We start from the raw sequence: 14,528 nt of genomic DNA on the forward strand, positions 1-14,528 counted from the left end.
AGCATTGTAAATAATTAAAGATATCTTCAATTGAATTAAAGCGATCATCAAATTATTTATACCGAGCTCTAAATTAATTATTGCGAGCAATATTTCTACGAAATTGATGCTCTCATCAATTGAATTAAAGAGAGCAATCATTGAATTAATGCGTGTATCAAATCTATTATTGTTCTCATTAATTCAATTGATGCGCGCATCAATTGAATTGAAGAGAGCAATAATTAAATTAATGTGCGCATTAAATCAATTATTGCTCTCATTCATTCAATTGATGCGCGCATTAATTCAATTGATGAGAGCAATAATTGAATTGAAGCGCGCATTAATTAATTTGATGAGAGCAATAATCATTTAAAGAGAGCAATAACTGAATTGATGATATCTTCAATTATTTGAGTTTATTTTAATTTGGTGCTCCATAGAGCAGAGACTTTTAAAAAACAAAATTGAGATTGCTTTCTACTGAAATTGCATTTTTTTTTTACTATAAAGAGTAAATTTGAAAGATTTCAATATATTCTTTTATATATCCTCCACTTTTTATCCATACCAAAATTCTGTGGTGTAGCATACCTCTTTATAAATATAAATGAAAATATAAATATCATTAATTTTGTATATTCCTTTTAATTCTAATCCCCTAGCTGGGTATCTCAGTAGGTTAGCACGTCGACTGTTGATCTGTAGATTGCTAGATCGCGGGTTCGAGTTCAGCTGGGGTTTTAATATTTTTTCCGAATAACTTTCAACTTCACTGCATATCTTAACCAAATAAAGTAAACTTGAAAGTATTGATTTAAAAATATATTGAGCATATCTCCCACTCTTCATCCGTATCAGATTCCTCTGGTATGTTACTCCTCCTCAATGCGCGCAACAATGGAATTATTGATGCTCTCTTCAATTGATGTCATGAATTCAATTAATGCGCACCATAATTCTGTTTGAGAGAGCAACTATCTTATTAAATATATCTACAATTCAATATATCCACAATTGAATTAATGAGCTCTTTAATTGAAATGTTACTCTTTAAAAGAATTGATGTACGCATTCATTCCTTATACAAAAGCGTTGTAAATATAAAAGATTTAAAGAGATCTCCAAATCATTTATACCGAGCTCTAAATCAAGTTTTGCAAGCACTAATCCCATAATTAATTAAATTGATGAGAACAATAATTGATTTGATGCGCGCATAAACTGAATTGATTGCGCATCAAATCAATTATACTCTCATCAATTCAATTAATGTGCACATCATTTCATGCAATAATTGAATTAATGATATAGCAAATTATTAATGACGTCTTCGATTATTTGAGTTGAGGTTTATTTGCCACTCGATCCATTAACAAACTTGAAATCTCTCTGGAATGCTCCTATGACTGATAAACCCCAAAACTATCCGATGCGCTCTAAAGTAATGAACAACCAATCTGCTCCATTGGTCAACTTCAAAGCATTTTACGCATACTTTTGCCAAAAGGGAATAATAGAAAGGCAAAACGTAAACTCGATCGCGTAACATGCTCAAATATTTATTGGTTTCACTAACTGATTAACATTTTCTGCACAGAGGCTTTTGAATCCAGGGTTATGTTAACCCTAAACCAGTTGCAGGTATGCAAGTTAAATCATTTGCTGACTTATCTAATATTATTCCCTTTATTTGTAATGTGGACTGATATCTTTATATCCAAATATTTTCAAATCATTGGAAAGCTCTACAACTAGTGGGTAAATATCACAATAACACCTTTGAGTTTTCTCAATTCAATCTCACTCTTACTAATTCAAGATATGAATTATAGAATTTGGTAAATTTAATTATACTGAACTCAAAACCAATTATAGAGTCACATAAACCAGAGTTGTTTTATTGCGGATAATAAACCATTTCTCGTGCAATCTATTTAGTTTAAATGCAGTAAAACATGCTTATAATGAAAACGTTTATAACGAATTCCCGCTTATTGCGAAGTTATAATTCTTAACCTATGAGAGGAAAATAACGAAAATTGTGTTTGACGTCTGGAACTGTTTTTCGTTGGCCTTGGAGGTTCGCTATAACTGTGTTTTACTGTATAATGAAGTTTGATTATAATGAACTGTTTTTTCTGACCCTGGAAGTTCGCTATAACTGTGTTTTATTGTATAATGAAGTTTGATTATAATGAACTATTTTTCTTTACCCTGAAGGTTCACTATAACCGTGTTTTACTGTATAATGAAGTTTGGTTACAATGAACTGTTGTTGTTGACCCTGGGGGTTCACTATAATCGTGTTTTACTGTATAATTGTCGCTGGATGGTCTCCAGACACTAAAATAGCAAGAAGAATTTTATGCTTTACATGTATACCGTTTTTATACATTTGAGCTATACACAAATGTTCATCATACTTTTCTGTACTTCAAAATGGAATCAAATGAAGAAGGGATCTGTAACGATAAAATTTGTAAAAAACAATTTAAATACAGATATACTGTTACAATACACATACAACACTAATTTTGCTTCACTTTACACAGACTGCATTTTGCTGCACGCACATTTTAGTTTACTGCATACATGTACTTCACTTATACTAGCATTTTACTGCGTACTCTGGGCGTTTCCCCACACTCAGGCATGAATAGTACACCGTACATTTACGTTTAGGTAAATATATATACATCTGAAATAAAATAGCACATGAATGTACTGTGTACTCGCAAGAAGTATCACAGTAAATACGAATATAAATTGTAAAGAACTTTGTACGTTGGCCATTTTAGGAATAATTGTAGAATAGAAGTATTGAAGTAATAAGTAAATTTACCTCAGAAGTAGTGGACTCTGGTCACAAGGTATTAAAACTTGATGACTATTACTAGATGGAATACATGAACATCAATGCGGATAAACGCGTCCGCACCCGGCTATTGCTACACCCAAACTAAATGCACGGAATTTAAATATACAAGAATACCTATTCACATACTTTGGAAACACATTGAGATATTTAACTATTAAAAAGGATGAAGACTCCAACATCTATGGAGCTATGATCGAAAAATATATACATTGTGACAATAATGAAGTTTGTTATAATGAACTGTTTTGCTGACCCTGAAGGTTCACTATAACTGTGTTTTACTATACAATGAAGTTTGGCTATAATGAACTGTTTTGCTGACCCTGAAGGTTCATTATAAATGTGTTTTACTGTATAATGAAGATTGGTTATAATGAACTGTTTTTCATTGGCACTGAAGGTTCACTAATCAGATTACGCTGCAATTACGTCAGCAAATCCTTTTTTGTCATTTTATACCAAATGTTACCGGTGTTTTACATACATGGCTTAGACATTTTATTGCAGGAACTTTCTTCAAAATCTACATTTTTCTCCTCTCTAAATGATAATGTCTGTACTCAAAAAGTACATTATTCCTAATTACAGATCTTAAAATTAGTGAAATACAACCCAAACATACAAGAATACCAACAAGCTGAGCATCCACAACACAAACTTATCAGAGAATATCAAAATACACCAAAGATTGTAATTGAATATACATCCACCCAGTGGCCTTGACCTTGAAAATCAACATTGTGGAACAAAAATGAAATTTTTGTCCTCATGCCACTGTTTTAATCTTGGCTATAAGGAGTTTAAAAAACATCCTTGACCTTTGACCCGATGACCTTGGAAATCCACAGGGTTTGACATCTCACCATGGGGAATAAATATACAAAGGTTAACGACAACCCCATTCCCTAGTTCAATGGTTGATCCAAGTCCTGCAGATAGAGAGCAACGTTAGGCCTACTACCCCAGCAACTTGTTGCACTAAAAATTGAAAACTTACATTTAAGTCCCATATCATTTCAGAAAAATCACTGAACATTTGGATGTACAGTCTCCTAAATAACAACAAATACAAATATATTTCATGAAAAGAATTTATTGAAACAAGTTTTAAGATTGTCAACAATAAAAAAGAGGAAAGTCATTGTCATAACAATAGATATATACAGTATATTGTGTATACAGTATAAGGCATACAAAACGGTCACAATGCCAGCCAGTCTTCTGCTTATCAACACAAGTATTGGAGACCACCACATTTCAACTGAACAAATGAACTACCTGGTCACATCATTCCGTTCACTCACATTCAACATTCACAGATCTTCTTTATTAATGAAATATCAATGAAATTTTCTCACATTTGTTGTTGAAATGACAACAGTTTGAATAATAAAGCTGAATATGCACCCTCTGTATGCATTAAATTACATAAAAATATCAACAGTAACATCAAAATGTGACACTGGACTAAAAGTCGTAGCAGACGAACACAGTCGTGGTTGTTTGGAATGAGATAAGTTATGGTAAGCATACAATTAAAAATCTTAAAAATATAAACATACAAAAAAAACCCACTCATCATTATTTACTATCAAAACTTGTAAATTCAATGATCATGATACAGATATTCACTGTCACAATTTCACTGATAAAAACTGATGAATAAATTAACTCGCGTATATATCACAGCATTAGTTATGGAATAATGAGATTTTTCACGACTGTCTTTTCTAGTTTGGCACTATGATTCGACTTTTGTGTTGTACACATAAACATTTCCGGATTGTTTGACATCTGATTTTACACCGTCTCCATTCCTAGGGGCAGATATGATCACCTGAATCTAAAAATCAGCAGAACACTACAAATCTTCAACTTTCTTTTATATACATTTTTTTTTTTTTTTTTTTTTTAACAAATCTTTGAATTGACTCATATAATGAATGATAATTTGAGAATAACTCCATCACTGCACCTGTTCCTTGGCTCTCAGGACTGTGACTGTGTGTCCAAAGTCTGTTTTAAAATCCAAACCAGAGCCTAACGTTTGATTGGCCTACAACAGTACATTTCATCCATTATATTTTTGTGTATGTATTTGCAGTCTGGTCATTATTCTTCACCTTTATTAAAGTTTACAATTACATGGGGACAAAATAAGATTGTCTTCATTTTGAAATTCATGATTGTCTTTAATCTTTATAAAAGAGGAGCTGATGAAAAGTTGTGTATATCAAGTTTTGGACTAATCTAAGTTTTTTTTTTACTTACTACAAGTTTCTGACTAATATTAATTTATTTACCTATAGTGTTTCTGACTAATACATGTATAAGATTTTTACTTACTACTTCTGCAGGACAGGGGGAGATAATCCCACAATCTGGGATAACGGTAGCATTGTTCATTCGAAAATTTCTGCCCCCGTAGAACACATACACCTTTCCATTTATTCCTGTAATTTTACAAACATGATTAATAAATTTTTTGAAATTCTTATGTTTCGGCTGCTTGTAATTGTTTCATGCCCCGCTCGAGAATTTTTCACTCATAAGGAGACGTCACCATTGCTGTTGAGAGGCTGCAAAATTTAGGCGCTTACGGTCTTTGAGCAGGGAGGGATTATGATTCAGATAGAAAACATAGAAATGAATGGACTTGGTTTTCCGACTTACGTGAGTTGATAAGAATGTTCGGGTTGTCATTTCGGAATGAATTGATTTGGTTTTCCGACTTACGTGAGTTGATAAGAATATTCGGGTTGTCATTTCGGAATGAATTGATTTGGTTTTCCGACTTACGTGAGTTGATAAGAATGTTCGAGTTGTTGTTTCGGAATGAATGGACTTGGTTTTCCGACTTACGTGAGTTGATAAGAATGTTCGGGTTGTCGTTTCGGAATGAATGGACTTGGTTTTCCGACTTACGTGAGTTGATAAGAATGTTCGGTTGTCGTTTCGGAATGAATGGACTTGGTTTTCCGACTTACGTGAGTTGATAAGAATGTTCGGGTTGTCGTTTCGGAATGAGGCTGAAATCAATAGATCTTCTATGCCATCCCCATTAATATCACTGAACTGAAATCAGAAATGAAAATTAATGTTGTGTGATCAAGTAAACAGATTGTAAATCTTGACCTTTGTCATCCCTACACATAATGACCAATTACAATTATATTGTTTACCTCCAGTGATAAACAAAGTGGTATAAACAAGAGTGGTGTATCTTGTTTGAGATAAATTGTTGTATTCATCCAACAAAATGAAAAAATAAAATAACCTTGACAACACTTCCAAATCTGCTGAACATCCTATCTCCCGTGTAGAAAGCTATTTCCTGCATGTCCGAGTTCACCAGCAGAACTCCGCCTCCTTGAACGAAGTTCTCAGAGGAGGCATACGTTCTCCCTTCCACGTCCATCCCCGGCAACCCCACGGCAACAACGAAGGATCCGTTACCGAACGGGTCCCCTATATCACTGCTGTAGCCAGCCATTTCCAATCTTCTCCGGCCTGTGATGGTCAATCCAGGGGATGTGGGCATACTCTGTCCAGTGGAATAGATGCTTAATTTTCCAACACTTTGGACATCGGTGGGTGAGTAGTTCTCACAACTAGATTTAACAAGAAAAGAATTGCCAGCCTTGCTTTTGTGAATTCTATTTTCAGCACTCAACATAGAATCACAGGACTGTCATATTATTTGATTAGATTTTTTTTCATAAAATCACAAATGACAAGTATTGGATTTTTTCATAAAATCACAATTGACAAGTATTGGATTTTTTCATAAAATCACAATTGACAAGAATTAGATTTTTTCTTAATTGACTGACCTTGAGCATATTCTGAAGAAAGGTTGACTAACCATCAGTTTATCTTTCTTGGTCGTTAGTTTACTCCCAAACCAGCTGTAAGACTGAGGAAACAAAACTGTTCATATAACTATTTCCTGCTTCCCTAAATACAAAATTAAGAGTATCGGAAACAGTACACCATACATCTGTCACAAGCTTATGTAAGGTAAAAACTGTTTCACGTATAGGAAACAGTACACCATACGTCTGTCACAAGCTTATGTAGGGTGAAAAGTGTTTCACGTCAAATTCACGTGAGGCACATTTGCCTGTATACCCATACAAACACCCTGTAAAATAAGATGGTCCTCATCTGAAAACTGTGGGAGGAGTTAGCTGAACAAATCATATGTACCCTCCATATAAGAAAATTCAAATAAAGAGGCAAAACTCTTGCAAGAGAGTCGAAATGGATAAAATTGTAACATGATCTACAGTGACCAACATAAAAGCTACATGGCAAGTTTCAGTTTGATATGTGACAGAGAAATGAAAATAAAAACAGAAAACCCCGAACAGACAGGCAGACATTGCTGTACCATAATACATCCCATTTAAAGACAAGCGTAAAAACACTAAATGAATAAAGTTATTCTAAATATGTTTATAATATTTTGAATGTCACTTTAAATGTGCACAAGGATTAGAAATAACATTTTAAATGTATATAAGAATATGCAAATATTTTAATTACCTGATTACCAAATAACATCCAGTTTTGGAGTAACTTTTCAGCTGGTATAACTGTGCCTGAAACTGAAAGTAGAGTTAACAATAACATGAAATCACTAATAGCACTCTCAATATCAGGCATATTATAAATGAATATACATGTACTATCTGAACTCAGCATTTTTTACACTTTGATCCTCCAAGATAAATAAAGTAAACGACATTTTTTTCATCAAACTTCAACTAAGGCTGACTAAAGTTAATTCTACGTTTAACGTCACCCGCGCGCGTAGGTTTCATTTTGAAAAAACAAACAAATCCGGATTTGAAGTAGTCTTTCAGGTTTGGTTTTTCATTTAGCGACTTAATTTAACATCCCGCGTAAATGGGAAACGCACTGATTGACTGAAAAATTGGATCAGAGGTTCTTACATGAATAAAATGGAAGTATATGCCACTATTGAAGTAAAGAAAACATACAAAGATGATTTGAACCGAACTAATCTAAGCGAGATTTGTCGAGGCTGGATATTTGGACTGACGTCTCTTCCGAATGTTAGATCAGTGTCACACAGTGATTCGGAAAATCTTGCCTGAATTTCAGTCGCTTTTTGCGATTAAAATGGGTTAAACTGAATTCCTTGACCGCTTCAACTGTTTACCTTAAACATCCTATTAACTCCCTATCACAATGAAACATGCATTTCTTACCTTTACATGGTGGAAATCCAACAGTAAATAAAGATGGCTATTTTCGAAGCCATTGCAAATGGCTACAATTTCACATTTACCTTCTCAACACTGAAGAATTCCGATACACTATTTTATGACAGTTTGTACTACGATTGGAAATACAGCACTTACTGATTGATAACTACTTTGTACAAGGCATTTAATCATAAAAATTAAAAGCACTAAAAATAAAACTGTATTATTTTAATCAATTTATTTGAAGGCGTCCTAAACTATCGGAACCCTGCCTTGTACTTGTAGAAGTGAAGATACATGTACTATCCTGATATTTTAGTTGTGGTACATCAAATTAGCATCTTCCTTTCAAAACTGATTAATAGTACATAGAAAATTGTATAACCAAAAAAAAAAAAAAAAAAATTCAACACAAAACAAAGTAAAGCATATTTTAAACTTTAAAATGTGTCATTACAAAAGTGTATGAAATATTGTCATCATAATTTTAATTTTAACTGTGAGTCACATGTGTCTAGCAACTATTTAGACAAAAGGAAAAGTTTTCCTTTAGTTTGCTATGTTTGTGGTGATGAAAATCCATTGGATGTACCACTGATGTTATCGCAAGCCACTCCTCCGCTCATCCAATCTGCATGGTGTGTTCGCAAGAAGGGATACAAACTCAGATTAAGGAAAAAGTCTTTGCTGGGAAAACGCAAAAATTGACTTGGACTTGAAAATCAAATTCTACAATGTGTTTAATCTAACATATTACTTTTTTGGTCACTAAATTGGGTGATTTTAATTGACTTGGACTTGAATATAAAACCCTACAATGTCCATTATTTGAAATTGATGATTTTGGGGTCACTGAATAGGTGATTTTGAATATACATTTGTTTTAAATTTTTGTTTGTTTATTTTTTTCCTCCCTCCCTCGTAGGTTTTGAAGTTTTGAGGTGACGTTAAACGTAGAATTAATTTTGAACAGCCTAATTTAAAATAACAAAGTTCTAGCAGATACAAAAATAATACTGCCAAGTCCTGTGACCTTAGATTGTTCAAAAAGACTTTGGTTGAAATTCATGAGACATAAACTATCTCTGATGTAAGTGTGAAGTTCTTCAATCCCTGTATAAGAAAACCATGTCACAGACAAAAATGTTCACAAGACATGTTCTAAATGTACTTGTTCACTGCTTGTGATGTGTTCTAAATGTATTTGTTCACTGCTTGTGATGTGTTCTAAATGTATTTGTTCACTGCTTGTGATCTGTTCTAAATGTATTTGTTCAGTGCTTGTGATGTGTTCTAAATGTATTTGTTCACTGCTTGTGATGTGTTCTAAATGTATTTGTTCACTGCTTGTGATCTGTTCTAAATGTACTTGTTCACGCTATCACTGCTTACGACTCTTTCTAGAAGATGTATAAACCTCATGCTAATATGAATCATACAGATATTAATTCTGCCCAACTTTCAACACATATATTCATCCTTTTCACTCTTTTTATAATACAATAATACATGAACTAAATTTCGGTTAAGGTCTTCTTACCCAGACTTTTTGATGACAACAGTGCAGTTACCATGCCATTCTGAGTCCTATTTTTAACGCTAGCAAACGGTGACCCTATCAGAAGGTCGTCCTTCCCATCACTATTCAAGTCTATCGATGTCAGAGAGGAACCGAGGTTACAAAACTGCAGCTATAACAAAATAGAATGAATTACAGTAAAACATGGATACAGTGAACACACTTATAATGAATTCACACTTACAGTAAAACACGGTTACAGTGAACACACTTATAATGAATTCACACTTACAGTAAAACATGGATACAGTGAACACACTTATAATAAATTCATGCTTACAGTAAAACATGGTTACAGTGAACACACTTATAATGAATTCATGCTTACAGTAAAACATGGTTACAGTGTACATGTTTATAATGAATTCACACTCATAGAGAATTAATTTTCACCCCCCTCAAACCCTGTAGTTTTAAAAAACATATTCAAGCCGAGGTTTTCAACCGGTCGGTTTTCCTCATGTAAGTTAAGTGTGGGGCGGAGCTAACTTTCGGCAGGTGTGAAGCCCCAAGCCCAAGGGAACCCTGCTAGCTTGTATATACCATCCCAAATAAACAGGATGTTATCTGTGTTACCTGTATTACCTGTACGTTTTTGTAAGATTGAAAAATTCATGGTAGTCATTTTTCTTGTGCAGGTTAATCCAAACATTGATAATTAAATTTAATGAATCAAACATGTAAAAATTAAAAGTTCGATATATTTATTTTGTATAAATGAGAGCGTTAGCCATTGAAAAATTAGTCAGAATATTCTTTATTCTAAGTTTTCTTGTATTCAATCGACTGCCTTCGTCAGAGTTCCTGCGAACTGTGGTAGATTTTCTGGCTATGTACAGCTGATGTACCAATCATCGTCCCACGCCCCACGATGACTCAACATATTCCAAAACTGCTAAGAAAGTTTTATTCTGTTTGAATTAGTTTTTCTGGACTGCACACCAGAATTCTCTGGCTACCTAAAGTTATCTGTGTGACTCGTCCATAACAAAAAATCCGTCAGGACATTCGGATTTTCCGACAGTTCCTTTAATAACTGGTCCAGATGAAGAATTCGTTCTTCCTCTGGATCCCAATTCCAACCACTGTATACAAGAAAGAGCCCTTATAGCGGCTAACTTCTCTTCCGATAAGTTGACAGTTACATGTACTTTTGTCGCCATGTTTCGAGGGAAAATTACACTTATAAATTTTCAACTGGGTGTTAACAAGATTTCATAAACCTACAATGTATTTACTCATAATTGATCTGTTTAGCATAAAATCACTGACTGTGTAAATTATATTTTAACAATCCATAATAATTATTATCAATCGTGCCCATTCCTAAGCATACCCTACTATATCCTATTATAATTTATGTAATTGTATGCAAAATTAACTACTATTATTGTGCGACTATCTCTACATGAAAAAACAAGAGGTACTGTGAGCAATGCTCACTAAGAATACCCCCCGCTTACCCCAATCTCCCAAAGGGTGTTGGTAATAGGTAAAACTTCAGTATTATGATCCAAAAGGTATCTAGGAACACAGCATCTCCATGCGATGAAAAAAGCCATTAAAGAATTTAAATGGAAACCATATTGCTACTTTGATGTCCAGTGCGCGTGACCTTTGACCTTTTGACCCCAAAATCGATAGGGAACATCTTCATCCCATGGGTAGTCCATATGTACGATATGGTGACTGTAGGTGGAAAGGATAACGCTTTAGAGCCGGAAACCATATTGCTACTTCAATGTTCAGTGCGCTTGACCTTTGACCTTTTGACCCCAAAATCGATAGGGAACATCTTCATTCCATGGGTAGTCCATATGTACGATATGGTGACTGTAGGTGGAAAGGATAACGCTTTAGAGCACGGAAACCATATTGCTACTTCGATGTCCAGTGCGCTTGACCTTTGACCTTTTGACCCCAAAATCGATAGGGAACATCTTCTTCCCATGGGTAGTCTATATGTACGATATGGTGACTGTAGGTGGAAAGGATAACGCTTTAGAGCACGGAAACCATATTGCTACTTCGATGTCCAGTGCGCTTGACCTTTGGACCCCAAAATCGATAGGGAACATCTTCATCCCATGGGTAGTCCATATGTATGATATGGTGATGGTAGGTGGAAAGGATAATGCTTTAGAGCCCGGAAACCATTGCGTCTACAGACGGACGGACAGACAGACGGACAACCCGATTCCAGTATACCCCCCCCCGCAACAAGTATAACCACAACTTGTTGCGGGGGGTATAACTAAAACCGTTTCCCTCTCGAGCTGGTTTACGCGGTAAGCATCAAAGATTGCATGGACGCCTCGATCACCAAATTAGATAGATAAGGTATACACAAAGACTAGTAACTAAATGTCCATCAACTTCTAGCTTCCAATATGAAGCTTAATTTCTCCTGATTGACAAGGGTTCACAGAAGAGGTAAATTTGAAGGCGGTGCTTATTTTCTCCTGATTGACAAGGGTTCACAGAACAGGTAAATTTGAAGGTGGTGCTTATTTTCTCGGGCTTATTGGATATAATAAATTACATTTATATTCGTCCACAGCACTTTGCTATAAGCATGTTTTACTGTTGTTTCTACTGAATTTGATATCTTAAAGTAGTACTCTACATTGTCATAATGGCTGACTTCCTTTAAAAACATTGATGAAAAAATCGATATCAGCAATATTTGACTTTTCCTTTTCCATTTAAATACCTAGCCGAGTAGCTCAGTAGGTTAGAATACCGACTGCTGAACTGTAGGTCGCAGGTTCAAGTCAAGCAGGGTTTTAAATTTTTTTCAGATTACCTTCTACTAAAACTGTATTTTTTAACAAAATAAAGTAAAGTTGAAAATTTTCAACTTCAAAATATTGTTGTACATATCCTCCACTTTTGATCTATACATCAAATTTCTCTGGTGTAGCGTACCTCCTTAATCCATTACCTGACACGTGATGACCAAATCAGGCTGGGTTTTCCATGACCTTTGACCCCCTGATCCAAAATACACATAAATAATACCCTACAAAATCAAGAATATCAGTCATATGAAGTGGTTTATACTGTAGTTCTGATGAAAGGTTTAGGAGATATGAGCTCAGATAGACTGATGGACAGACAGACATGACAGCGACTATATGTTCCCCTGAAATTTTTCGGGGAGCATGAAAAGAAAGAAGAAACAAGAGGCCCAAGGGCGACATTGCTCACCTGAGTCACCTTGGCCCATATTTAAAGATTTTCCCTACATATTTGCATGTAAAACTTTGATCCCTATTGTGGCCCCAACATACCCCCGGGAGGGGGCATGATTTTTACAGATTTGAATGTGTACTATGTCAGAAAGCTTTCATGTAACTGTAAACTTTCCTGGCCCAGTGGTTGTACCTCGGGAAATAGTTGCTGTCTTGGGGGACAATAAACTTGCTATTGTCCACGTAAAGAAAGTCAGGAAATGTTTAGAATGATAAAAAATGTTGCGGGAGTGAATCACTCCTGCATTTGCACCATTACGGAGATCCTAAGGAGTTGTAGCCCTTCCCCCCCCCCCCCCCAAATAAAAATCGGAGAGGGCTACATTATTGCAGCTACACCTTACCCTTGGGGGCCATGGTTTTAACAAACTTGAATCTGCGCTATGTCAGGAAGCTTTCGTGTAAATATAAACTTTTCTGGTCCAGTGGATCTTGAGAAGAAGATTTTTAAAGATTTTCCCTATGTATTTTTATGTAAAACTTTGATCCCCTATTGTGACCCCATCCTACACCCGGGGGCAGTGATGTTTATAAACTTGAATCTGTACTATGTCAGGAAGCTTTCATGTACATGATATGTAAATATAAACTTTTCTGGCCCAGTCGTTCTTGAGAAGATTTTTAAATGACCCCACCCTATATTTATCTCCCCTTTGAAGACGGCAAGGCCTTTCACTTGAACAAACTTGAATCCCTTTCACCCAAGGATGCTTTGTGCCAAGTTTGGTTGAAATTGACTCAGTGGTTCTGGAGAAGAAGTTGAAAATGTGAAAAGTTTACGACGACAACAACGATGACGACACCAACGACGGATAACGGACAAATTTCAATCAGAAAAGCTTACTTGAGCTAAAAATAGGAACATATACAGATCTAGGTTTGATGCCACACAAATATTAAGTTTTTATTATCCTGAAAATTTATGCGAAAATATAATCAACAAGACATACAGTTTCTATATACCCATAAAAAAACTCACATTATAATCCAGTAAACCTTTGTAACTGAGTGAGCTGGCAGACACTGCTATGTCCATATTACCATCCAGGTTAACATCTAGCACGGCAACAGCGTAACCAAATCTGGAATATTCCTACCAAAAGAACATTACCGTTATACGTCACGTCAAATGGTTGTATGATGCGCACAGTGCAGTGTGATGTAGTGTTTGTGCTTGTCGTTCTCGCTTTCAGCCCTGCCATTGACTAGCAGAATTGTGTTGCGAAAGTGGGAGCAGATTATGTCAGTCTCCCATGTCAATTATAGCCTCTCGTACAGCAAGACCTAAGTGGCCAGATATGAACTCCTCCTCGAGGTGACGGATGGTAAACTGGGTACCTCACGGCCCCAGGCTGAACCACAGGGTCTCAGAGGTGACTAGGCCCCCAGATGCACGACATGCATGGCCCACCGGTGTGTGGATATGCCCTGGTGTCTGCAAACCTAGTCCCCAGTCGGCTAGATGAGGACCGTTAACCTTGGATTGGTAACCCATCTACGAGAGAAAACTCTAGAAATTTCCGGGCAGATCTCAACTCGTGAGCCCTGAAAGGCAACAGATCTATAGGAAGGAAACCTAGACGAAAAACCCTGGTCTT

At 35.5% G+C, this 14,528-nt stretch overlaps 1 protein-coding gene across 2 annotated transcripts in view; it reads right to left on the reverse strand.

The window, feature by feature from the left end:
* Positions 1–3,940: 3,940 nt before the first annotated feature.
* Positions 3,941–14,528, reverse strand: part of LOC125668748 (phosphatidylinositol-glycan-specific phospholipase D-like) — a 30,801-nt gene continuing 20,213 nt past the window's right edge. The window contains exons 15-24 of one of the 2 annotated variants that reach the window (XM_048903132.2): positions 13,910–14,023; positions 12,621–12,698; positions 9,638–9,788; positions 7,412–7,473; positions 6,697–6,779; positions 6,141–6,474; positions 5,851–5,938; positions 5,210–5,316; positions 4,839–4,919; positions 3,941–4,706 (exon numbers count right to left, since the gene is read on the reverse strand). In XM_048903132.2, the coding sequence (XP_048759089.2) occupies positions 4,605–4,706; positions 4,839–4,919; positions 5,210–5,316; positions 5,851–5,938; positions 6,141–6,474; positions 6,697–6,779; positions 7,412–7,473; positions 9,638–9,788; positions 12,621–12,698; positions 13,910–14,023 (1,200 nt within the window). In that variant the 3' untranslated portion in view covers positions 3,941–4,604. The remainder of the gene's footprint in view (positions 4,707–4,838; positions 4,920–5,209; positions 5,317–5,850; positions 5,939–6,140; positions 6,475–6,696; positions 6,780–7,411; positions 7,474–9,637; positions 9,789–12,620; positions 12,699–13,909; positions 14,024–14,528) is intronic. The other variant, XM_048903133.2, reaches the window with a different exon arrangement.

This window comes from Ostrea edulis, chromosome 4 (assembly GCF_947568905.1).
Source record: "Ostrea edulis chromosome 4, xbOstEdul1.1, whole genome shotgun sequence".
NCBI lineage: Eukaryota > Metazoa > Mollusca > Bivalvia > Ostreida > Ostreidae > Ostrea > Ostrea edulis.